Here is a 26,735-nt window from a genome sequence, read left to right on the forward strand (position 1 = left end):
CAAAAAAAAAAAAAAAAAAAAAAAAAAAAAAAAAGAGTATGTACTCCACAGTATACTAGCGTCTACCACTTCAAAGTTACCTGTCTAGTTGACACAGATACGATAACTCCTAAGTCTCACATTGTGGGGAGAACTGGTAGTGGTAGCAGCAACAATAGATGCAAAGTTGAAAATACAAAGAACCTGCAATTAAATGATTCCCCTAAGATCATTTAACTAATAAGTGGTAGAGCTAGGGTTAGACTGTTTATTAATATTCAGAAATTTATTCTTTATTTAAAACTTAATTGGCCAATTTTTATTTACTCTTATAATCAGAGATACCTATACATCAAACTTTTACAGTTCAACCATACCCATTTATTTTGCTTCTATAGTATTTCTCAGCAAGAGTGCTACTGGAGGACTAAGGATCCTTAGTTATGTAGGACTGCCCGTGGTACTGTAGGGCGTTTAGCATTGCTGCCTCCAGCACACTAAATGTCACTGCAAACCCTTGTCACAGTTTTGTGGGGTGGTTCCTGACATTTCTGAGTATTTCTAGTGGAAACAGGGAGGTCACGCATTTTAGAAACACTCAAACACAAGAAAACAACCTATGTTCACTAGTAAGGCTTTAATTATTCTATTATTTACAAATGAATAACCTTGTCTGTTAATAAGTAAAGACTTCTGATACACAAATTTCTGGCATTTAATTCCTTTAGATTTAATAGTCAATATCTTTAAACATAAGATATCTTTAGAAAAATGACTAACCACTCACTACTAACTATAGCACTGGATGCAGGAAAGATTTTATCATCATTACAGCTACAATAACCAATTACTATAAAAGAATATAACCTTAAGTAAATCACTGTCACTTCTTTGTGGAAAAAGTTCCTTCAAAGTCTGAAGTTTAGCATCTTTAAGATCTTCCAATTCCGAAAGGTCTTCCAATTCTGAAATATCATCATTTCTACATGCTGTGGTAGGAAGGCCTTGGGATTCTTCATCTTCAGATGGCTCAGAACTAAAAATATTTTCAGAAGAGGAAAAAACATTTTTAATGTATTACTAATATTTCATTATACTGTCTGTGTATAGTACAACACATCTGCAGTTCTTTTCAATAGTAAATGCAATCTATACTTGTCATTAAGTAAGAGAACTTTTATTTCCATTTCAGTGTAGTTATGTGAAAAATCTACATTACCAACACCAGCATACACTAAAAAAAATCTCAACTCTGAGCTGGGATGGAAAAAAAAAGGAACTTCCCAGAATTTATTTTGTTAGGATTCATACACATTTATTGCATGTCCACTTCCTCTTTACTCAACTTTCACCAACACTCTCCATATTAGACAAAGTTATGCGGCTCCTGAAACACTATGAAAATTACACTGTTACAAAGATAAAGTAATTTTCAGGCCTACCTAGGTGTGATCAGGATCTAAGTGTTAAAATCAGAATGGGCCCATTCAATGTAAGAATTGTAGGGGGCAGATCCCGTAAGTGCCGAGGCAGGAGCCAGAAGCCGCAGCCTATATCCATATAAGTAATGAAGAAGAAAGTAACTAGAAACATAACCATAGTAGTTATTATTCATATATGATCTTAGTTATTCACAGGTGATCTTAATTCTTTAACTAATGCCTCTCAGGTCGAACTGTGAATCTGGGGCGACACTGTGAAATGAATGACCCTTTAAGCAAGACACTTTAAGCTCTGTCATGCCCGTATAAGGGCTGCTGGAGGATGCCCCAGCTGAGCAGTAGTGCTGGGAAAGCACCTGCTGTTTAGCCAGCTACGAAAGGAGACGTCCAAAATAGCTGAGACGTCTTTCCTCGGAGGAGCTAGGAGAAAACTCCGCTTCTCCAAGCTCTTTCGGTAGGCCTGATGCTATCAGGTAGGCTCGCAGACATCCAGGGGCTTAATTGTCTCTATGTGACGCTGTGCTTCAGTGGTCACGTTCCATGTCAAGCTCATGTTCTGCTTTTGTACCTGTTTTCTTTTATCTTAGAATAATATAAATCTTAATGTCTTTGTTCTTTCTTAACAAGTATGGAAAAGTGCTGACGAATTATGCTCCTTCCTCATCTCAGCTACCTGAGTCTTGCATGACACGTGATGTACATGACCCTATCACTGTCACTCCCTATTTTACCCTGTCCCCAGTCACGGACCACCAAGGCCACACCCTACGTACACCCTACCTACCCTTCCCCCAGATTTGCAACTCAATAAAAGTTAGAGCATCCAGGCTTTGGGGCCACTGCAGGACTCCGCCCTTTGGTTGGCAGTGGACCCCGGGCCCAAACTCTCTTTTCTCTAGCTCTGTGCCTTGTGTCTTTTATTTCTACAATTTCTTGTCTCACCACCAGCGGGGAGGGGCTCAAAGAACCCTGTAGGGCTGGACTCTACAAAGAATCTCGCCAGGAACAAAACATTTCTTCAGCAAACGGGGAACATTTATTTCATATGAGGGTTTATTCTCCAACAACTAACTTTATTCTTGTTCTATTTAATCTTTATATGTTTATCCTTTATAAAAGACATTTTGAATCAAATTTTACTCATTTATTTCCTAAATTTAAAAAAATCTCATTTTGAAATTTTGGTTTTCAAATATGGTAGGCATTCTAGAGATCAGAACTAGAACAGTAACAAATGAATAGAAGTTATAAAGATGAGAGAATAAAAGCAAGGTGGGACCGTACTTAGGCATATTCTTAACATCAGTGAATTCAGACTTGGTTATGCTGCTAATTTCATTTCTGAATAGCTCTCTTAGACACACATCTAGAATATGTAAAATCTTGGCTCACAGCAACCTTTGCCTCCCAGACTCTAGTGATCCTCCCACCTCAGCCTCCTGAGTAGCTGGGACCACGGTGCTTGCCACCACACCCGGCTAATTTTTTGGTGTTTTTTGCACAGAGATGGTTTCGCCATGTTTCCCAGGCTTGTCTTGAACTCCTAGACTCAAGCGAACCGCCAGCCTTGGCCTTCCAAAGTGCTGGGATAACAGATGTGAACCACTATGCCTAGCCAGAATACGCATTTCAAAATCTTCTAGGTTGACTTCCTGAGATCAGCTCTGAGAAACTGCTCTCAAGTGATGAGGTAAATACATCTCTTCCTTTACCACTAGGCCTGTCCTTCAAATATTTGAAGACAATCACTTGTATTTCCACTGCATTATTATACCTAGAGTTCTCATTCCAGGTATACTCAACTTTGAATTTTCATTACGCCTCTCTATCTTCCTGTTCCCTACTTGACTCTGCTTCTTAGTTGACTGAGAAAATGACAGCATTCAGGTTGAAAATCCTTTTATAATTCCTTCCCTGGAATTATTTCAAAGATCTTTACTCTTCTGGCTGTCACAACCTTTACCTAGTGATCAGACTCAATGATGGAACAAATCCATGTGTTTTGTGATGTAATAAATATTGACGCTGACCATGAATCTCATCATGTCTTGGATTTATCTTCCAGACTACAGAAAATACAAGTGATAGAAAATAAATAATGTCATGAAGAAAAAGAAAAACCAGCTGGGTGAGGTGACTTATGCCTGTAATCCCAGCACTTTGGGAGGCTGAACTGGGTGGATTACCTGAGGTCAGGAGTTCAAGACCAGACTGGCCAACATGGTGAAACCCCGTCTCCATGAAATATAAAAAATTTCGCTGGGTGTGGTGGCGGGTGCTTATAATCCCAGCTCCTAGGGAGGCTGAGACACTAGAATCGCTTGAACCCAGGAAGCAGAGGCTGCAGTGAGCCAAGATTATACCACTGCACTTCAACTTGGGCAATAGAGCAAGATTCCGCCTCAAAAAGAAAGAAAGAGAAAGAAAAAAAAACCTATTTTCTCTGAGAAAAGATTTGATCTCTTCAGAAAAGTAAAAAAGGGGAGTAGCCCATTCTAGATTGTGACACTTAAGGCATAATATCCAAATGTAATTTGGATCTCAGTTTAAAAACATCAGTTATGCCGGGCGCGGTGGCTCAAGCCTGTAATCCCAGCACTTTGGGAGGCCGAGGCGGGTGGATCACGAGGTCAAGAGATCGAGACCATCCTGGTCAACATGGTGAAACCCCGTCTCTACTAAAACTACAAAAAATTAGCTGGGCATGGTGGTGCGTGCCTGTAATCCCAGCTACTCAGGAGGCTGAGGCAGGAGAATTGCCTGAATCCAGGAGGCGGAGGTTGCGGTGAGCCGAGATCGCGCCATTGCACTCCAGCCTGGGTAACATGAGTGAAACTCCGTCTCAAAAAAAAAACAAAACAAAACAAAAAAAAAAACATCAGTTATAAAATACATGAAATCTGAACATAAGGTGGAAATGAAATGATATTAGAGACTTGTTCACTGATAGATGGCAGATAAGTGTTTTAAAGTAAATTACGGACATTCCAGCATTTCTGCCCTTGGTTATTAAGGGCAGAAATGCTGGAATGTCCGTAATTTACCTTAAAACACTTTACTAAAAATAATAACAGATGACATAATGAACAAATAAGGAAAACAACTATTAAATCTAGGTGGAAGGTATACAGGTGTTCATTATACACTATTTCATTTTCTTGTATGCTTGAAACTTTAAAACCAAAAGAAAAAATTCTGTAAGAACAACAGAGTTGACCACTTGCTCTTTTATCCAGTCTTAGATAAAGAAGTTCCTTCCTGTTAAAGACAAAGTCCCCTCACACTGCCAAGGCATTCTAGCCCTTTCTACATCTATAAGACTGCTTTGTCTACCTACTATCTTTCTCCTGAATCTTTTCTCTCTTCATAAGCTCTTCCTCCCCAGCCCACAATGTGCTCAAGATTGCATTAATTAATTAATTCAATTTATTCCATGTGCCAGGGTTTCCAGGTACTATGGACACAGCAGGGAAAGAAAAGAAAAAAAAAAAAAAGGACTCTCCTCTATTTCACAGATTTTATTATATTGATTTTCTACATCTTTTCTTACGAAGTTCTCAAACTTACTCTTTCTGTATCTTCGGCACCACCACTCAGTAAAACTGCTCTAAAGACAATAATGTATTCTAAACTGCTGAATGGGATAAAAACTTTTAATTGCTTATCTAAGTTTTCCTGTATTGTTCTGTATATTGTTCACAAATATATCCTTGAAAATTTGGTCCCACCCTCACCTCATGGGTTCTGCAACATTACTTCTGATTTTCCTTTTACCTTTCAGCCTGTCCTTCTGAATCTCTGTAACAGGCTCCTCTTCTTTTGTTCATCTTCTTCAATTGCTGAAGCTATCTAAGATTCTGTCTTCAGTTCTTTCTTGTCTATAAATGCTTCCTAGGAGATTTTATGACTGCCACAGTTTCTGACTAATATCTACATCAGTAGGTTCTCAAGGGTGGGGGGAGGGGGTAGTTTTGCTGCCGGAGGTTATCTGGCAATGTCTGGAGATATTTCTGATTGTATTGACTAGGGAAATGCTACTGGTACCTGTTGGGTTGAGGTCAGAGATACTTAACTAACCATCCTAAATGTACAGGGCAGTCTCACAGCAAAGAATTATCAGGCCCCAAATGTCAATAATGTTAAGGTTAAGAAATCATGACAACCAAAATGCTGATACATGGGGAATGAATGAATGAAATAACAAAAGTTCACACAATGTAGTACCACGGAGTTACAAAAAGAATAAAAAATTCTAGAACTGATCTGATTTCCAGGAGTTATATACATATACGCTAAGTGAACAGAACAAATGAATATACACACATGTGGTATGCTATCTTTTGTATAAGAAACAAACAAACAAAATACATGAAAGGAAAAGTATGACAAGAAACTAAACAAACCTGGTAGTTCTAAGGTTTGGATGGAGAAGGGGTAGGAAAGAGAGTGAGGGAGTGATACTTTTCTATCTTTTGTAGAGTTTTTATTTTTGGAATCTTGTTCATTATTTTAAACATTTGAAAGTAAAATTTAAAAGAAAGAAACAAGAGAAAAACCCTAAAAGGAATACAAACTGATTGACGGGATTTCAAATGAGTAACAAAATATTTAAATTAATTACTTAAAAATCTAAATGCACTGACTGTATACCCTCAATCTAAAGACAAAAATAAAACTTACAAACAAATCTTAGACTCTACTTAGTGGATTTAATGCTCAAGTAGTATGGGTGTAGCTATTCTAAAACTATTTTATGCATACCTGATGACTGAGCAAATTAGTAAACATACTGATACTGGTAGAAGCCAGGGTTCTCACTGTCAGAAGACAACACAGAATGAGAGGCAAAGGAAAGCCCTGCAGTGATAGATTAGAATTATCAGTATCATCATAAACAAATGATTAAAAAAAAACCCACAGGTTTTCACATTTTTCCTTCTCTCTCCCCCTAATTCCCTTTCTTCCAACCCTCTACGTCCTAGGTCCTTCTGTTGTATTTCCTAGCTCCTTCAGCTGAAAGGGCAATGACATTAATTCCTACCTCACCAGCAGCAAAGAAAGAACACGAAACAAGTTTCCAGACTTCCAAGTATCATTTGCTACTAAAAGGAACCCGAGCTACTTGGAGAAATAGCTAATTTTAATTTCAGTCTTGAGGAAGGAGAAGTACAAGTCTAGAACACCTTGTGCCAGAAAGGAAAATGATAGGAATCCCTCAAACACACACAATAGCCTGCTTGAAGGGAGCCTCATACGCCAAAACTGAGAAATTTGTACATCAAAATGAATAATAATAGTAATAAACTATAAACCACTGAGTAAGTACACATCTATAATTTCATTTTAATATTTATTGTACCACATAAATGCATAAATGGAGAGAATAGGGAAAATTTCTTTACAGACTACCAAATAAAAGTGTAACTCCTAGAACACTGGTTAGTATACCGCCATTTTGCAATCATCATTATCATAAATTAATCAGGCAAAAAATCAACTAGTAGTACTAAAACTACTGAGTGAAAGCTGGCTAGGTAACAGGACTATTACCCAGTCTCAAAGTATCTCTCCACAGATAACTTAATTGTTACAAAGGGAAAAATGGTAACTTGATAGACAAAACCTAGAAGGGGTCACATTAATTGAGTGGCCAAAATTCAGCAATAATGGAACAAATGGTTATCATGTGCCTCCGTACACATGCCTCAGAGTGATATGACACATCGAGGAAGACACAAGATTATTTACGTATGTAGTATTCTTTCCACTTAACCTAAATTTAACCATGAAGAAATATTAAACCCAAATTTAGAAAAATCCTAAAAAAAATCTGGCCTATTATCTTCAAAAGTCAGTATGATGAGAAACAAAAAAAGACTGAGAAATAGTTTCAGATTAAATGAGCTTAAAGAGATATGACAAATTAAATCCAAGGTAAAAAAAAAATGTTATGCTGGGCACGGTCACTCACGCCTGTAATCCTAGCACTTTGGGAGGCTGAGGTGGGTGGATCACCTGAGGTCAGGAGTTCAAGACCAGCCTGGCCATCATGGTGAAACCCCATCTTTAAAAAAATAAAATAAAATAAAAAATAAAATGTTATAAAGTACTACTGAAAATATGGTCCAGGGACTGACTACTAATTCTCTAACTCAACGTATAGTCTGTCCATGACAGAATAAGGAACTCGCAACAGAATGTAAACAACTATGTTACTGAGCACATTGCTTTGTTTAGCTGTTTCTTTTCTTCATTGCAATATAGTCTTGAAAGAATCAGTACCCTGATTTTTTGCATTCTAAGGCATATTCCTTATTTATAAACCAGTATTTTGATTAGCAGTGCTTTAAAGGATATTATTGATATAACTGGCAAAACTGAAATATGAACTGTATATCACAGTAGTATTGTACTAGTGTTAATTGGTATTTCTGAGTTTGAAATATTACTGTTAATATGTAAATAAATGAAATAACCTTGTTTTTAGGAGATAAATGCGAAAATATTGGGGGCAAAGTGTTCAGTAATAATTGTTATTTAGGAAGAGTGTGATAATGTGATTGCAGGAAAATGCTAACAATGGGTAATTCTTTCTGAAAAGACTGTGAGAGTTGATAATGCATTATATTTTTCAACTTTTCTACAATTTTTTTAAAATGTATCAATTTTCCTCAGGATTAACCATGTAAGATCTTCACTATATTTTATCTTGGAGTAAATTTCAGAATGAGGCATGTTTATCATAGCTCCATGAGAAAAGTTCACTTAAAGATGAAGTCCTCATCTTATCAGAAGTATATAGTCCTTATCTCTTGTTCTTTCATACAACACTTTATCTTCACTTACCTTCTAGAAGACCAGGTAGCCTTTTGACTTTTACCTCAATGGCTGCTCCTTCTTAGAACGTTCTATAGGTTTATTCTCATCTCCCTGATCCTAAAAATCCAGAGTTTCCCTAGCCTCAGTATTTCAACCAAGAGGACTTCCCTTCTTCAGTTATACTGTACCAGTGGCACTTATTGATTTAATCTAATCATATGGCTTTAAATAGCAAATCAATACTCTGTCAACTAGCAAATTCAGGTATGCAACCTCTTCCCAGAACTCCAATGCCCCAAATCTAATTATACCAATTTGACATCTCCATTTAGATGTCTAAGAGTCTTCTCAATCACAGCATGTTCAAGACTGAGTTGCTGACTTTCCTTCAAAAGGTATTTGCAAACCCATACCAGAAACAGTCACCTTTATCTCGGTAACAAGTAACTCCATCCTTCCAGTTTGCTCAGGCCAAAAATCTTAGGGTGATCTTTGACCCCTTTATCTTCCAACTCACATGCAATCCAGCAACAAATCCTCTCTTGCTCCACCTTCAAAGTATATTCCAGAATCTAACCACTACTTATCCCTCCTACAGGTACTAGCCTCATCTAAGTCTCCATCACTTTTTGATGGGTTATTACAACGATATTTATGCTTCTACTACTGTTGCTCCCTTACAGTCATTAAGATCTTTTAAACATTACCTCTCTGTTCAATATTCTCCCAGGATTCCCATATCAGTCAGAACAAAAACCAAACAGCCTATGGAAATAATGTGATGAAGCTCCTCCTCTACCTCATCCTTTACACTATCACTTCAGATCCCTCACTCTCCATCAGGTTTCTCTCACTTTCCTCAAAAACACCAGGCATAATACAGTCACTGAACATGATAGTTCCAATGCCTGGAATATTCTTTCCCCTACATTTACACAGATCACTTTCTCACCTCCTTTAGGTCTTTGTTCCAGCGCTGTCTTCTCAATTAACAGTTTTCTCAATTAAGGCTTTCGGACCATGCTCTTTAGAAACGATTCCCTGACCCTCTAGCCAGGTGTGGTGTCTAATGCCTGTAATCTCAGCACTTTGGGAGGCCAAGATGGCAGGATTGCTTGAGGCCAGGAGTTTAAGACCAGCCTGGTCAACACAGCGAGATCCCATCTCTATAAAAAAAAAAAAAAAAAAGGAAAAAAAAAATCCCTGACTCTAACTCCCTACTCCTCTTCCCTTTGTCCATAATACTTATCCTTTGAAACACTACTTCTTTTATTTATTACTTTTCTACCTGACTAGAATATAAGCTACATGATGGCAAGAAGGAAGTTGGGGATGGTTTGTTCACCGTTATATTCCTAATCATAATACAGTGCCTAGCTCAGAGTGTTTCCAACACACGTTAAAATGACTTGACTCATGGACTGAAGAATAAATCATAAAGCAGTTACACATGATTAAAGGTACTAGTTAGGCCGGGCACGGCGACTGACGCCTGTAATCCCAGCACTTTGAGAGGCTGAGATGGGCGGATCACCTGAGGTCAGGAGTTTGAGACCAACCTGGCCAACATGGCAAAACCCTATCTCTATAAAAAATAAAAAAAATAATAATAATAAAGGTTCTAGTTAAATAACTCTTTTAAACTTCCATAATAAAGAAATTAAGTATCTGGTCTCAAAATCACTGTTATCCCCCCCACCCAAAAAAATCACTGTTATCCAGAAAACACATACCTTGTACCCCTCCATGTCTGTAAGTTAGAGAAAATACCCAAGATGTAGTCAAGAAAGGGGGCAGGGACAAAAAAAAGGGGGGGGGAAGTCACCAAAATATTTCAAATTAGGTAGCTTTTTTCTTGAAAACCTTATACACATGCAAATACAATGAATCTATTAATCAGCTTACACTATAATCACTGTATCTTTGTTGAACGTTTTCTCTTGAACTGTATTGGAGCAATTTGGGGAAACAACATCGTCACTATCAGAAGACAAATCAATATACTGTATTCCTCTTTGATTTTTGAAATATGATATACTTGCTTTTCTTTCATTATCTGGAGTTTCTGGAACACTAGAATCTTCTGCAAAAGAATAAAAAGGAGAAAAATATTTTGAGCAACTGGAAAATGAATGTTGTTAATTACAATCATGTGCTAAAATCTCAAATTTCCTTCACTGTTTTCAACCTAAACCCAAAATTCCCATCACTTTTTAAACAAAAAACAGGGCTGGAGTTAAATTTTCTGTTTCACAGGTTGTTAACTAGCAAAGCTTTAGTGGATATTGCAAAATAAACATAGGCTTGTGTTTTACATTCTAATCCTTTTCTCTTGTGCTTTTATTTTGTAGCACTTAGGTCTTGCCTGAGACAGCATGAACACCATAGCCCAAAATTCCAATCCCACCTATTTGTCTTATTAATTTCTTTAAGCCTTAATTTCCTCCTCTGTAAAATACAGATACTAATAATCACGAAGTTAATATGCATATAAAATCAGATTATATATGTAAAGCATTTAGTTAAGTAACTGACACATAGCCAGCATCTCATAAACATTAGCTCTTATGTATATGTGGTATATGGGCTGAGCTGTGTACTCCTCCCCATCATTCATAAGTCCCAATCACCAATACCTCAAAACGTAATTGTATTTGGAGATGAGGCCTTTAAAAAGGTAATTAAGGCTTACATGAGATTATGTGGGTGAGTCCTATTCTTTGTGACTGTATTTGGAAATAGGACCCTCAAAATGATTACGTTAAAATGAGGCCTACAGGATGGGCTCTGAGTCCAATAAGACTGATGTCCTTATAAGAAAAGGGAAACACACCAGGGATGCAAAAGAAGGAAAGGCCATTTGAAGACAAGGCAGGAAGGAGATCACCTTACAAGCCAAGGAAAGAGGCCTAAGCAACGCAGTCCTAGAAACAATAGTAAAATGCAAATCATACTTTTTTCCAAAAGAACAATTTTATAAACACCGCATGCAAGTTGAGCAAACAACTCTGTATTGGAATAAACCACAGCTTCATTAATTGCCATAAACATAAAGAAACCTACATATTATCATCATACACAAAGTAATAAAATCGCAATCCAAACGCCCATATAGTAAGTATAAAGATACTTTAGACTCTGATTTTACAGTGTTCCTGATATATCACAAACCTAAAAATATATAAAACTAAAAATTTAGAACATTACTGTGTCAAAAATGGTGCCTAAAGCTAATCATGTCAATCGAACACTTCAACAATAAAGTCCTACTTTCTGACACTTTAGAAAGGCTATGAGAGGCCAGGGCATGGCGGCTCATGCCTGTAATCCCAGCCCTTTGGGAGGCTGAGGGGAGTTAATTACCTGTAGTCAGGAATTTAAGATCAGCCTGGCCAATGTGGTAAAGCCTCATCTCCACCAAAAAAACAAAACAAAACAAAACAAAACAAAACAACAACAAAAAAAATTAGCTGGTCGTGATGGCACACGCCTGTAGTTCCAGCTACTCGAGAGGATGAGGCAGGAGAATTGCTTGAACTTGGGAGGCAGAGGCTGCAGTGAGCCAGGACTGCGCCATTGCACTCCAGCCTGGGTAACAAGAGCAAAACTCTCTCAGGAAAAAAAAAAAAAAGGCTTTGAGAAAATGAATTGTCCAATTTTCTTTAAAAGCTCTATTTATTTTTATTTATTTTTCCGAGATGGAATCTCGCTCTGTTTCCCAGGCTGGAGTGCAGTGGCACGTTCCTGGCTCGCTGCAGCCTCTGTCTCCCAGGTTCAAGCAATTCTCCTGCCTCAGCCTCCCGAGTAGCTGAGATTATAGGTGCCTGCCACCATGCCCGGCTAATTTTTGTATTTTTAGTAAAGATGGTTTCATCATATTGGCCAGGGTGGTCTCAAACTCCTGACCTCGTGATCTGCCTGCCTTGGCCTCCGAAGTGCTGGGATTACAGACATGAGCCACTGTGTCTGGCCTCTTTATTAAAAATGAATACAGAAGCGGGTAAAGTTCAGAGATAGAGCACTGGACTGCAGATCAAAAATGAAGAATAATCTTTTGACCTGTAGAGATGTCTAAAAATTTTATTAGTGAGGATTTGGAGAACTACAACTTTCTGAATGTGACTTTTTAATTCACCTTTTGTTTTTCTGCCTTATACACACTGTAGTACAAAATACATGGTGAAGACAAAGCAATTTTTATTTTACTTACTTTTTTTTGAGTCAGAGCCTTGCTCTATTGCCCAGGGTGGAGTGCAGTGGGCACTCGGCTCACTGCAACCTCCACCTCCTGGGTTCAATCGATTCTCCTGCTTCAGCCTCCCTAGTAGCTGGGATTACAGGTGCCTGCCACCACACTTGGCTAATTTTTGTATTTTTTTGTAGAGATGGGGTTTCACCATGTTGGCCAGGCTGGTGTCAAACTCCTGACATCAAGTGATCCACCCGCCTCGGCCGCCTGAAATGCTGGGATTATAGGCATGAGCCACCACACGCAGCCCCAATTTTTAAAATTAATCTTTAATGTGCTTAGGTAACCAAAAAAAAAATAAATAAATAAATAATAAAATTTTGCTTACTTCTCATCATGTACTCAATTACTTAGCACTTTTATCAGATATACTATACTCTCAAAATATATACATTAAACATACAGACTGTACTGAACCAAGTGTCACCCTCATAGCCTGTTTGGCAAGTGATTAACAGAGGAAATAGTATAATGTGGGGGGTAGGTGGGTGAGGGAAAGCTAAGATACAACATTTCTCCAACTCAGAACCCCTTTGTACTCTTAAAAATCGAAGGTCGCAACAAGCCTTTCCTTACATCAGTTTTATCTCTGATACTTATCATACTAAAAAATAAAATTAAAACTGAATGTTTATATATTTATATATTTAAAACCAAACTTTTCACATATTAACATAAATAATATATTGAAGGCGTGAAAGACATGTTATTCAAAAATATGCCAAACCATTCATTATTCTGAGCTGACAACACTGGAGAAATTGTAGTTTCAGAAACAGGTAGCTGACCCGTATTTTCTTGCATGCAGCAAGTCAGGAAGGCTCCTCTGGGAGGGGTAGCCTCCCTGTATGAGGGTGAGAAAACAACCATTATCACCAGTGACTGAGAATAGGGGGTTGCAACCAACTTGTTTAAATATACTTAACAAAGTAACACTTATCTTCCACCAGTTTTACACGCCTCATATGTCTCCTAGTGACTCCCCCAGAAATTTGCTGCCCACTGCCAGATCCCCTTTGTCTTATCACGTCTTCTCAAATTTATTGTTGTCTTAAAAAGTATAAAAGCATCTTGCTTTGGTCAGTTCTTCTGATTTCTCTTGGGAAGATCTCCATGTACACATAAACCTAACAAAATGATATGCTTTTCTTTTTTATCTTCCTGGTATTGTTCTGGTTTCTAGATTCAGCCAGAAGAGCCCACACAAGAGCAAAAGGGGAGTTCGAAGTGATCTCTGCCTCACCTACAATATCTTCATGAAAACTATATGTCCCTGCTACAAATAATTTATTTAGTGAGATGAGCAACACTGTTTCATATTTGTCAAAATCTCTGGTTTAATAAAAGACTGCTGAATTCTCATATCTGTTTCTACCTTTAATCTGTTGCCATACACTGTTTCCATTTCAGTTTATAAAAAAAATATGCCTTACAAAGTTATGTAGTTGGAGAAAGGAGGAGTATTTTCATAGCCTTTTTAGATTACTGTGAATATTTTTATTTGATACTAAACCCAAACTTGACAAGTGGTAATTTCTTAAAGTTAGTTGCAATGTGGAATCTGGAACCATATGAAAAAACATTTTGCATTCTATTACATTAAAACCATTAACCGTGTATTATTTCCTAACATTGTGCTTGGGTCATCTGGAAAATACTGGTTCACTGAGTAACACACATCTTCCAAATTTTGACACATTTCATGATATTATGTTAAAAAACTACTATGTTAACATTACCACTGAGCTTATCAGAAATGTCTTAAATATTGGAAACTATAAAACTCACAGTCATGGACACTAGTTTTCCAAAATTCAAACTTTCCTTTGAAAACTGGGGTTTTATCACTAGCAATAAATACTGTGTTGTTTTCTTTTATATCACTTTGTTTATTCTGAGAAAACATCTGCCAAATTCCTAAGTTTGTATAACCATGCCTTGTGAATCAGTGGTGTTCTGGGAAAGAAAAGTGACTGGTTAGCTCAAAGCAATTGCTCAGATGCTTTCCCTTAAGATCATTGTTGCATAGCATGCAATAACGTGTATTTCACATTTGTTTCATAAAATATTAAAAAGACATATCCTAAGTTGAGATTTAATAAAATTAATAATTTTTACTGCTTCATCTAGGCTCTTTAAGTGAAACTGGCATTTACACAATTTTAAGAATATATTGACTACTAGAACAGTCTTTTGAAGCCTTGGCCTTGATCTGTGGTGCTAAGGCACCAGCAGTTTTTATCCATGATTGCTTTTGCGCCTTCAGTGCAAATATCAATATAGTGAAATAGACTAGTAGTGTCTTAATATTATTATAACAATAGTTTTGACCTTGTGGACACCCTCAGATGGGCGTAGGGAATGCTCAGAAGTTCACAGACTACACTTTGAAAGCTGATGGGATACAGTAAAATCTTGTTTATAATACATCAACTTACTGGTACATCAATAATCAGAATTAGAATAGCGCTGAACACGTAGATTTGTTTAGTTGAACTATTTTTAGAAGTAAGCAACAGCTAAATAGCTCAGAGCCAATGCCTAAAAAGATATTCTCCCGCTGCAATTATGCTTTTTAATTAAGCAAATAAGCACTTTTTAGTAATACCATAAAGGAAACAGGAAGCAAAAAAGAAAACTACAAAAACAGAGGAAAGAACAGTGAAAAGCAGAAACAGTTATAAAGAAAAGACATCTGCTACTATTCAATGCTGACACATGCTGAACATTGTCTGCGTTTAAGGCATTGTAGCAGGAGGTAGGATATTAAAGCAAAATAATGGCAAGTTACATACAGTTCAACTTGCCCTTTTGAAATAGGAGTGAAGTAGACATGTACATGAATAACTATGTTATAAGCATAATTTGTGCAATGAGAGAATATACAAAATACTAAATGAACAGGAGGGAAAACAGTCTGTCCTTCCATATAAAAACAATAGGAAAGGCTAACTCAAAGATATTTTCTCATTACCAAGGATAATGGGAACCTCTATCATTAGCCTTTGCAAGAAGACTCCATGGCCCTAGGGAGTAATTCCACATGAAAATTCCCACTACTGGTATGCATAAAAGAAGACAATCTTATATCCCAAGTTTATCCGGTACCCTTTAACCATTCTCATATCTAAGTCTACCATAAAACAAGCATTCAAGCTTGCCACTGGTTTCACCTTTTCAGTGGTCTAAGATCAAGGCTCTTTCAAACAAAAAAATCACTAGTGGGAGATTAAGGCTCATTCGAACAAAAAAATCACTAGTAGGAGATTATGAATTCACACAGAAATAGTTTAAATCAGTTTGTTAATTCATAAACAAAGGTGGTCTTCTAAAGAAGAATAAAAATACATAAGCCTTTACACCTGTCCCGAAGAATTATAAAACCCTGCCATTTCTGATATTCAAATCATGTATTGCTCTACGCTGTTCAATCCTTTAACATAGCAACTGATTTACAAGGCAGTTCCTTCAAATGCCAACTAAAACACAACATATATTTGCCCCTTAAAAGATTTATTACCAAAACATGGCCAGGCACAGTGGCTCACATCTGTAATCCCAGCACTTTGGGAGGCTGACACGGGCAAATCGCTTGAGGTCAGGAGTTTCAGACCAGCCTGGCCAACACGGTAAAACCCCGTCTCTACTAAAAACACAAAAATTAGCCAGGCAGGGTGGCGCACATCTGTAATCCCAGCTACAAGGGAGGCTGAGGCACAAGAATTGCTTGAACCCAGGAGACAGAGGTTGCAGTGAGCTGTGATCCCACCACCACACTCCAGCCTGGGTGACAGAGCGAGACTCTGTCTCAAAAAAGCTATTACCAAGACAACAGACTGTAAATTCTATAGTCTTAATTTGCATATATAGACAGGAAAATACCTTTAGTATCTTGATAAATCAAACTCTCTAATGAATGCTCCAGAAAAGACAAGTAATACACTAAATACAAGACTAATGAGTAGTTTCTAATACATCTTTCTAAGATGAAACGAGGGAAAAAGCCCTTTTCAAGTTTAAGCCAAAAGAAAGGGTAAAACATAAAGGAGGCTGGGCGTGGTGGCTAATGCCTGTATTTCCAACACTTTGGGAGGCCAAGGCAGGTGGATCACTTGAGGACAGGAGTTTCAGACCAGCCTGGGCAACATGGTGAAACCCTGTCTCCGCCAAAAATACAAAAACTAGCTGGGCATGGTAGTGTACTTCTGTGGTCTCAGCTACTCAGGAGGCTGAGGCAGGAGGATTACTTGAGCCCAGGAGGTGAGGGTTTCAATAAGCGAGATGGCGCTACTGCACTCCAGCCTGGGTGACAAAGTGAGACTCTGTCTCAAAAAAAAAAAAAAAGAAAAAAGAAAAAAGAAAAAAAAATTAATTAAAATGTAAAGGAAAAGAAAGCCATGCAATTAGAACTGAACATGGCAAAAGTATTAAACTTTCAAGAGGGACTTTTTAAATAAGTCTTTATACCTACAATAAATATATAACTGACATATCTCAACTCTATACTAATAATGAAATGCATAAATATTGCAGACTATATAAGGCAAAGAGTCAATAGAGACAAATACGAGGCATTAACTCTTCTCTATGCTCTTAATAAAGCAAGAGCACAAAAATAAACAAGATCTAGAACAGTGTTTAAACATTTTTGACTGAAACCCAAGACATATTTTGGTTTATTATCCTAAGCACACAGATTGTTAGATTCACAGGTATAACTGAAAGAAAATGGGAGAAGCTCTTACTATAACTGATACACATTGATAACTTTCTATTTGTTCTACTCCATTAAAAACTGTAGTCATGCATATTTAGTCAGGATCCAAGAAATTGATTTTATGACACAATAAATGTTTATGATCCACAGTTTGAAAACAAAGATATAATAAAATTCATCTATTAATCTGACAGATAATTAAATCTATACTTAGATTATGTCTTCTTTCCAAGCATCCCTGGAATTTTTATAGGAATTAATTAAATATTAGGCCACAAAGAAAATCTGAGTGAATTTCCCAAAAAAAGAAATACTACAGGCCACATTCTCTGGTCATAAAACAGCGAAATTAGAAGTAAATGTTATTTTAGACTATAATGATGACATTTTAATGTAAGAAAAAGTATTTTTCAATAAATGGAAAACTGACTAATAACTGGTGAATAATGAACAAAGGAGAAAACGTTATCACCCTTTCTTTAGTCCCTATAATGAAATCAAATTCAGATGGGATTTAAAGTTAAAAATCAACACAAAACCCACACTGAGATACAAATGCATGCACATTATGTTGGCTATTATCCAAAACACAGAAAATAACAAGGGTTGGAGAGGATGTGGATAAATTGGAACCCTCTACACTGCTGGCAGAAATGTAAAATGGTGGAGCAACTATGGAAAACAGTATGGTGGTTCCACAAAAAAATTAGAAATAGAATTACCATATGACCCAGCAATACCACTTCTGAGTATATAACGAAAAGAATTGAAAGCAGGGTTTCAAAGAGATATTTACACATTTATGTTCACTGCAATACAATTCACAATATCCAAGATGTGGAAGCAATTCAAGTGTCCACTGATGGATGAATGGATAAACAAAATGTGTATATACACACAATGAAATATTATTCAGTCTTATAAAGGAAGGAAATTCTGATATATGCTACAACATTAATGGATTCTGAGGATGTTATACTAGAATAGTCAAATCCATAAAAAAACAACGTAAAGGGTGGTTGCCAGGGGCTGGGGGAATCAGATATGGGGAGTAGTTGTTCAACAGGTACACAGTCTGTTTTGCAAGATGAAAAGAGTTCTGGAGAATTGTTGTATGACAATGTAAATGCATTGAATTGAATGTAGCAAACTGTAGACTTAAAAATGGATGAGATGGTAAATTTTCTGTGTATTTTACCACCATTTTTAAATTAACAGATACAATAGAGGAAAACATGAATGAGTATATAATGGGGAATGCAGAATACTTACAGAGAAAGGGCGAACAAGCTGATCACATAAAAATGTAAATTTTTTTTTTTTTTTTTTTTTAAGAAGGAGTTTCACCATGTTGATCAGGCTGGTCTTGAACTGCCGAACTCAGGTGATCTGCCCGCCTTGGCCTCCAAAGTGCCTGGATTACAGGCGTGCGCCACCATGCCCGGCCATAAAAATGTAAAATTTTTCTACGGCAAACAACAAAAAATTTTTCTATGGTCTGTGCCCCACTCCCCAAAATGGTATACTGAAATCTTAACTGCTATGGTAATAGTATTAGGAGGTGACATTTGCTGGAGGAACGAGGGCGTATTAGGTGATGAGGGCGGAGCACTTATGAATGGGATTAGTGCCCTTATAAGAGGCCCAAGAGACCCCTCACTCATTCAGTCAAATGGGATTACAGTAAAAAAATCATGGTCTAAGAGGAGGGCTCTCAGATACCTGATCTTCCAGCACCTTGATTTTGGAATTCCCAGCCTCCAGAACTGTCAGAGTAAATTTCTATTGCTTATAAGCTACCCGGTCTATGGTAGTTACAGCAGCCCTAACAGACTAAGATACATGGAATTAAAAAGTACTTACAAATCATTTATCAGAAAGAGACATTTATCAGAAAAACAGAAAAGCATAAAAGAACACAGAAAAAACCAAATGGCTAGTAAATTTATGAAAACATACTTAACCTCAAAAATAAAGAAAAAGCAACAATAACATACTTTTGCCTACTAGCCTATTCACGATAATAATGGTTTGCAATATTTAAATAGGTATGAAAAAGTAGACATCAGAAAACCAAGATGTAGTCTGATACAAACTAGTGAAATTTTTGTGTAGGGTGAAGTGACAATGACTAAAATAATACTTAATTCCCCTATCTGCCCCCTTCTTTTGGGACAGAATCTCACTGTGTCACCCAGGCTGGAAGGCAGTGGAGTGATCATAGCTCACTGTAACCTCGAACTTCTGGGCTCAAGCAATTCTCCTGTCTCAGTCTCCAAAGTGGCTAAGACTACAGGTATACACCACCACGCCTGGTAGCTTTTTAATTTTTTTATAGAGACAGGGTCTTGCTATGTTGCCCAGGCTGGTCTCGAACTCCTAGTCTCAAGCAATCCTCCCACCGTGGTCTTCTACAGTGCTGGTACTGTACAGGCATAAGCCACTGCGCCTGGCCAAATAAATGTACATTTAAAATGCACATAAGATTTCTACCTATGTTTGAGTACTTACTGTACTTTCTGTTACAACGATTGAGCACTAACTCTTTAACCAAGTACTGCTTGTCAATTAATATTAAGAGACATTAAGAAATCAGAATGCCTATCAACAGGTACAACAATGATTCACATTTTGGCCATACATACCTACAACAAGACTGAGTATTGCCCAATGGTCACAGAATTATGAAGCTAAAAGCATACATTCAGTTTCATCATTCAAAGGATAATAACCATTTTAATGTTGGCAAGGAATGCAGAAAACTAAGCAAAGCCAGGAAAAGAGAGTAAGATCCAAACAGTTGACTTTTTACTCAAGATTATACAATCTGTCTCTGGCAGAGTAATACTCTCAGGAAATCTTTTTAATGACTGGTATAGTTTCAAAAATGTCTCTCACTTATTAACAAGTGTTCCTTTCAATATGACAACCACCTTGAAGTGGTCTAGAGGACTGAATCTATTTCAGCAAAAAAAAAAAAAAAAAAAAAAAAAAATCATCAAGCATATACTAAAACTTTCCTCCATTCCTCCAATGCCAAAATAATCTATGAATCAATCCATCTATTTTTATCTCATTCAATTATCCCCCCCCCCAGGTAAAATGTCTTTATTGTTTTGCACAGTTAAACAGTCCAGCAATGCTTCAGTTCCCATCGATTGCCTCTCTTCAGATTATCTCCCTCCCTCAGCCCTTCTCTCTCCACTAGCTTCTGGCCCTTGGTTAACAAACATGCTCAATTTTCAACAATCTGAAACATCTTTTCTTGATGTTGCTTCCCAATCAAGTTACCTATTTTTCTCGTTCCTTTTCTGAAAGAATCATCTTCACCTCGTCACATCCTACTGAACTGTTAAAGGTTAGTAGTAACTTTTAATTTCCAAGGAAACTGGTCACTGATGAGTCCCCACTGAACTTGACTTCTCTACAGGATTTGTTACTAGGCTAAATACCAAACTAAAATCACTTTTTTCTTGGCTTCCAGGACACTATCATTTTCTATGACTCTTCTAGTCATCTTTCAAATTTTTCATTGGTTTTCCTGCCTTTGCTCATTGTCAAATGATGTTATTGTATACCCTGCTCAGGACATTTTTTGTTAACTACCACAATGATGACTCCCAAGTTGACTTCCAAGATTCAGACCACTCTCTGAGCTCTAAACTCTAATATTCAACCATCTACTACCTTAATACTAAAATAAGATGGGTAATGCAAATGCATCACGCTTTAGTATCTTTCTCCTACACTTACCTTCTAATTCAGGCCATGGTGGCAGTGCTCCAGCTGTCCAAACAAGGAACATTCGAGTTATCTGCATATCTTCCACATTCAACTGATCACCTAATATCATCAAATGCATCATTTACAACTCCCCTCAGTTGTCTCCTGTCATCTCCTAGTCATTTCCCCACATTGAAGCTTCAATTAATACAATAGCTTCACTAATAGCCTTTCCAAAATAAAATGCTTTATGATGTGTCAAATAAAATCTATCTTCCCTGACATAGGATATAAAGGCACCTCACAACCCAACAGTTTACACTTCTGTCTCTTCAGCTTCATCTATATTGTCTAAAACCTCCTCTTCTAGAAACCCTCCGCACCCACCATACAAGAAGACTGCTTGAGGACAGGAGCTCGAGACCAGTCTGGCTAACATGGTGAAACCCCGTCTCTCCTGAAAACGCAAAAATTAGCCGGGTGTGGTGGCGAGTGGCTGTACGTAGTTCCAACTACTTGGGAGGCTGAGGCAGGACAGTCCCTTGAACCCAGGAGGCAGATGTTACTGTGAGCTGAGATTGTGCCACTGCACTGCAGCCTGGCAACAGGGCAAGACTCCATCTCAAAAAAAGAAAAAAAAATGTATAGGCCTGGGCGTGGTGGCTCACGCCTGTAATCCCAGCACTTTGGGAGGCCAAGGCATGTGATCACTAGAGGTCAGGAGTTTGACACTAGCCTTACCAACATAGTGACACCTCATCTCTACAAAAAATACAAAAATTAACTAGGTATGGTGGCATATTCCTGTAGTCCCAGCTGCTCGGGAGGCTGAAGCATGAGAATCATTTGAACCTGATAGGCAGAGGTGGCAGTGAGCCGAGATTATGCCAATGTACTGTAGCCTGGGCAACACAGTGTGGCTGTCCAAAAACAAATAAATAATAAATTTTAAAAAATATGTATAAAGTACAAATAATGCCTACTCATCATGCAATAATCCTTCAATACACTTACTGAGGGCTACTACAAGCCAGTGATTGTCCTGAACAATGGAGATAAATAGAACATGATTGATAAGGTCTCTGTTCTCATGAATCATATATTCTAACAAGGGAGACACAACTATATAACGTAATGTTAACTAGTGATAAATACCATGAAGAAAAATAACAACAGAGTAAAGCTGCGGTAGGGTGGGGCTGGGTTGGGTGGCTATTTCACAGGTGATCAGGGAAGGTCTTCTAAAAAAGGTGACATTTTACTTCAATCTAATGAAACAAAGCATCTGAGTCATAGGCAAATATAAGCAGGAAGAGTTTTCCAGGCAAAAGAGCAAACTGGAAGAAGCAAAGATGGGACCTTGCTTGACAGATTCAAGAAACAATGTGGCGGTGGCACAGTAACTGACGAAGGGTAGTAGGAAATGAAGTCAACTCACTAGATAAAATAAGAAGAGTCGTTTTTAAATGAGTGATTACAGGTAATTTTGACTACATACAATTTCCATTCTATAAGCTGACTTAGACCTGACACTTTACTGTAAATAAACTCACATAGCATTATCCCACAATGGCAGTATGAAAAGTTACATGATAAAGGAAGGTCAAGTCACATCCTACTCATAATTCACCAATCTTTGTCTCCAGTCCTGACATTAAAAATATAACTTCAGTATCTTGTCCTCTCCACAGGTCCAACACTCAATTCTGAATCCCCCTTCACACCTCCCCCTAGACCCCATGCTAAATTAATACTTAGGGGCAGGACCTTTAATTCTTATTTGAATTCTTAAAGACATTTACCTTTTTTTTTTTTTTTTTTTTTTTTTGAGACTGAATCTCACTCTGTCCCTCAGGCATGATCTCCTCTCACTGCAACCTCTGCCTCCCAGATTCAAGCAATTCTTGTGCTTCAGCCTCTCGAGCAGCTGGGATTACAGGCACCACCATAAGGGCTAATTTTTGTATTTTTAGTAGAGACAGGGTTTTGTCATGTTGGCCAGGCTAGTCTTGAACTCCTGACCTCAGGTGATCTGCCCACCTCTGCGTCCCAAAGTGCTGGGATTACAGGCATGACCCGGCCCTAAAATGAAAATCTTAACATTCATCTTACCTCATTCCTATCAGGGATCTAAACCCTGCCCTTCATTACTCTGAAACCTCTCATATCTCTTTCTTCTCTCTTTCTACAGCTATCTACTCCTTGATTATAGGAGTTGCCTAAATGATTTCTTTCCCTTCAATCTCTACCCTCAATCAAGACATACTAGTCACCAATGCTAAACTGACTTTAAAAATTTACTTTCATCATTTTCCTACTCAATCCGTAAGGTCTTTAATGTATACCTAGTACCTATAATGTAAAATCTAAACTTCTCAGCCTTAGTTTTTGAGACTTTCCAAAATTCACAGTATCATTTACAACAATCTTTTATTAAAGCAAAGTGCACCACTCCTACAAGGATTAATTCTTACCATTCCTAGAACAAACTTATTTTCCAGTTTCCCAAAGCCATCGAGCCTGACCATGTAATTCCTAAAGCAATCTCAGTTTCTAAGCAGAATTTATTTATGGAAAAACGTACCAATAAAGAGAAAATGAATGGATATTGTTAGAAAGAAATAAAAACAGAAACATATCTTCTGATCAATAAAGGAAATTAAATATTTCACATGACCAATACTGACAAATAACTAAAACATTCCACTGAAATCCAGGTTACAAACTGCTTTTACTTCCAAAGATGAAAAAAATTGTGAATCACAGATTTTACGTGACATGTCCAATGTCCACCACATTTAACAAACATGAAGAGACAGAAGCGTCTATGGATTTGAAATCTCGTGTCTACACTTTGGCCTTCCTGCCCTGTCTAGCCACAGAGGACACAGATTAATATATTCATTGGAAAAGCATTTAAATACCTGGATGTCAAATATCTATTCAAAGAGTGAACAAAAGGATTTACTCCTGGTGCTTAAAATCCTTCAGTTAGGCCGGGCGTGGTGGCTCACGCCTGTAATCCAAACACTTTGGAGGCCAAGGTGGGCAGATCACCTGAGGTTGGGAGTTCAAGACCAGCCTGACCAACATGGTGAAACCCCGCCTTATAAACAAACAAACAAACAAACAAAATCCTTCAGTTGTTCCCTATAGCATTCAAATTCAAAACTACTTAGACAAAGGCTTTGTAGATCTGACTCCTAATCCAATCTACCAAATCATTCTGCCAAATTCCAGTTACACAAAGTATTTAAAAATATTACTCTAATGATAACTTCTAGAGGATCTGCCATCACTTCTACATTTAAGTAGAAGAGTGGCAAAAAAAAAAAAAAGATACCAAGGATAAACTTGTGTTCTGTCAGGCTACATTAAGTTAAAAGCTACTTATGAAACAGTTTGTATAAAAAAAGATATTACTGAAAAAATATTAAAATATAACTTCCAACATTCCTTTCACCTTTCATAAGAAACTATGTAACTATTGAGTTTATGCTCAGGAATCATACTGCCAGGACTTGAGTTCAGGCTCTATCAAGTTCCTAATAACCTCTCTGAATCTCGTTTTACATTAACCCCTATGTCAGTTATACCTATCGTGTAGAATTATTGCGCAAATTAAATGACAGAATGTGAAGCACTTATCACTATGCCTGTAAAACAGCAAGAGCTCAAATATATTCCTCTAATAATTAACTGTTCAATGAACACAGATTCAAGTGGAAATCTCAATTTTTTGGCTTATCCTCAAATCCTTTTGTCTCTGACAATCTGCTGATGAAGTTAAAAATATTCATTCATCATGAAGAATACCAACTATTCATTTGCATTCTGAGGACATCCAGGAAGTCAAGTAAATCTTGCTGTTTTACAGCAATAACTTGATGTGATCTGATCTTCCCTTGTGTACAGAGGTTGTCTTTAGGCACCTTGTTCAATGTCTAGCACATAGATGATCAATATTTTGAGGGAATACTGGAATGAATGATTATGTCTGGCCAAATAACCCCAAAGTCTATCACAGGACTGAATCACCTACACTGCTCTTCCAGTAGTAACCATTCTGACCTATGGATGACCTAAGTTCTGATTTCAACTTCCACCATTGGGCCATATTCCAAGAACTCATACAAAAGTGAAGCAACAATGGATGGATGCTCAGTTGAGGGTACACGGTGCTTATAGCAGTCCCAAAGCTGTATTTAAAAGGGCACACTACAGGACAATGCATCAATATTCATGAAATCAAGAATAAAAATGAGAATCTGTTCTTCCATCTTTTAAAAACTGTCCTTGATGTTACATCAATTTCAACATTGTAACTCACCTGTTTTTTCAGTTATATCTGAATCAGGAGTGTTTGCCCTGCTAACTTCCCCTTCAGCATTCTCCTCTTCAGCACTAAGAGAAATTGGTGAAGAAGGGCCAGGCTGGGAGGGTTGAGGGGTTGCTTCGGGCGCTTCCTCAATCTTACTCCTTTTCTCAAAGCGAAAACGGTCCAGGTTGAAAAGATTCATATTGGTAGAAATCACCACCTTGCAGGGATGGGGGCTTTAAATGAACTATCTGCAGTGGAAAAATAAACAGAGGAAGAGAGGCCATGAAAACAACATAAAATACAATGCCACAGCAGTTTATTCCCAAGGCAATAAAGGGCCCGCAAACATGCCAGTGGCTCAGGACTATTATGGCTACGCTTCATTGTTAGGCCACCACGATCAGAAGGTGGACCGGGTATGTTTTCTAAAATTTCCATTGCTTTTCACTCCCATTCGTCCGCCTCCCCCACCCGCCCCTCCTCACTGAAACCACGAGCTGACCCTCGTGCAACCTCCTCTTACCCCAGCACGCGCAGGCACGTTCCCCAGTATAACCCCCTAGCGGGCCTCCCGCCCGCACACAGAGAGAGGCTCCCTGTGCTACGTGCCCCCTGTCTCGAGAAAGGACCTGCCAGAGCCCGCGCCTCGACACTGCGGGGACACAAAGGGGCCAAAGAAGGGGAGCGGCGGAGGCCGTGCTGGCGGGCACCCGCCCGGAAGTTGACGCGGCGCGATCCCAGCTGAGAGGAAGCTGATAGGATTAAGAGCACACAGGAGGGTTCAGAGGTGGAGCGTATACTGAGGCATCTTTTTAACATTCAATCGCTTGCTTGTTCTTTCTTCCCTCAGTACTTACGATCTTGTAGCCTCAGTTCTATGTAACAAAGGTTGAAAATAAAAAAATAATTCCTGGCGTGGGGCGACGGTAGCCGTGCCGGGACTTTCCAAAACAGCACGAAAAGCCCTTACAAGCGCGTAATGATGACGCAACACGCAGCCTAGGCTTTTTCTTCCCAAACAACGCGCGAGCCGAAAATGTCTAGGCGCGCGCTGTTGTCATGGTAATTCGTACCCGTCTCTGCCGGCTTGTAAGGGCCAGATTGATCTGTACCTTTGTCCTGTTTCTGTAAGTTAGCTACAGAGTTAATAAATAGAACAATAGTAAATAGCATGATGACAAAAAATAACAATATATGATACAATTAGTATACATTGTATTATAATCTTTAATGTTTCATCTATAATGTAGATAGCATAATAGTAATAATATTGTGCCAAGCATTTTAAGTGTATAATCCCAATCCTTACAGGAAGCCTATGTTTATAAAGCAAAGAAAGTGAGACCTGCAATTGCATATGTAATTAATGAGGGATAAGAACCCCAGGATGTTGAGCTTCAAAGCATTTGAAGTAATTCCTCACTTTCGGCGAGATTGTTCTTAGAGTGGAATTTGATTTTTTTTTTAATTTAATTTTTAATGTTT

At 37.9% G+C, this 26,735-nt stretch overlaps 1 protein-coding gene across 3 annotated transcripts in view; it reads right to left on the reverse strand.

Annotated features, from left to right (window-relative positions):
- SMARCAD1 (SWI/SNF-related, matrix-associated actin-dependent regulator of chromatin, subfamily a, containing DEAD/H box 1) overlaps window positions 1-26,234 on the reverse strand; it is a 78,321-nt gene extending 52,087 nt beyond the window's left edge. Inside the window, exons 1-4 of one of the 3 annotated variants that reach the window (XM_032239589.1) lie at window positions 26,108-26,234; window positions 25,260-25,498; window positions 10,146-10,323; window positions 847-1,015 (exon numbers count right to left, since the gene is read on the reverse strand). In XM_032239589.1, the coding sequence (XP_032095480.1) occupies window positions 847-1,015; window positions 10,146-10,323; window positions 25,260-25,449 (537 nt within the window). In that variant the 5' untranslated portion in view covers window positions 25,450-25,498; window positions 26,108-26,234. Of the gene's footprint in view, window positions 1-846; window positions 1,016-10,145; window positions 10,324-25,259; window positions 25,499-25,773; window positions 26,075-26,107 lie in introns of those variants that run through there. The other 2 variants (XM_032239590.1, XM_032239592.1) reach the window with 2 other exon arrangements.
- Window positions 26,235-26,735: the final 501 nt, after the last annotated feature.

This window comes from Sapajus apella, unplaced genomic scaffold (assembly GCF_009761245.1).
Source record: "Sapajus apella isolate SASKATOON/1434 unplaced genomic scaffold, GSC_monkey_1.0 scaffold45, whole genome shotgun sequence".
In the NCBI taxonomy this organism is placed as follows: domain Eukaryota; kingdom Metazoa; phylum Chordata; class Mammalia; order Primates; family Cebidae; genus Sapajus; species Sapajus apella.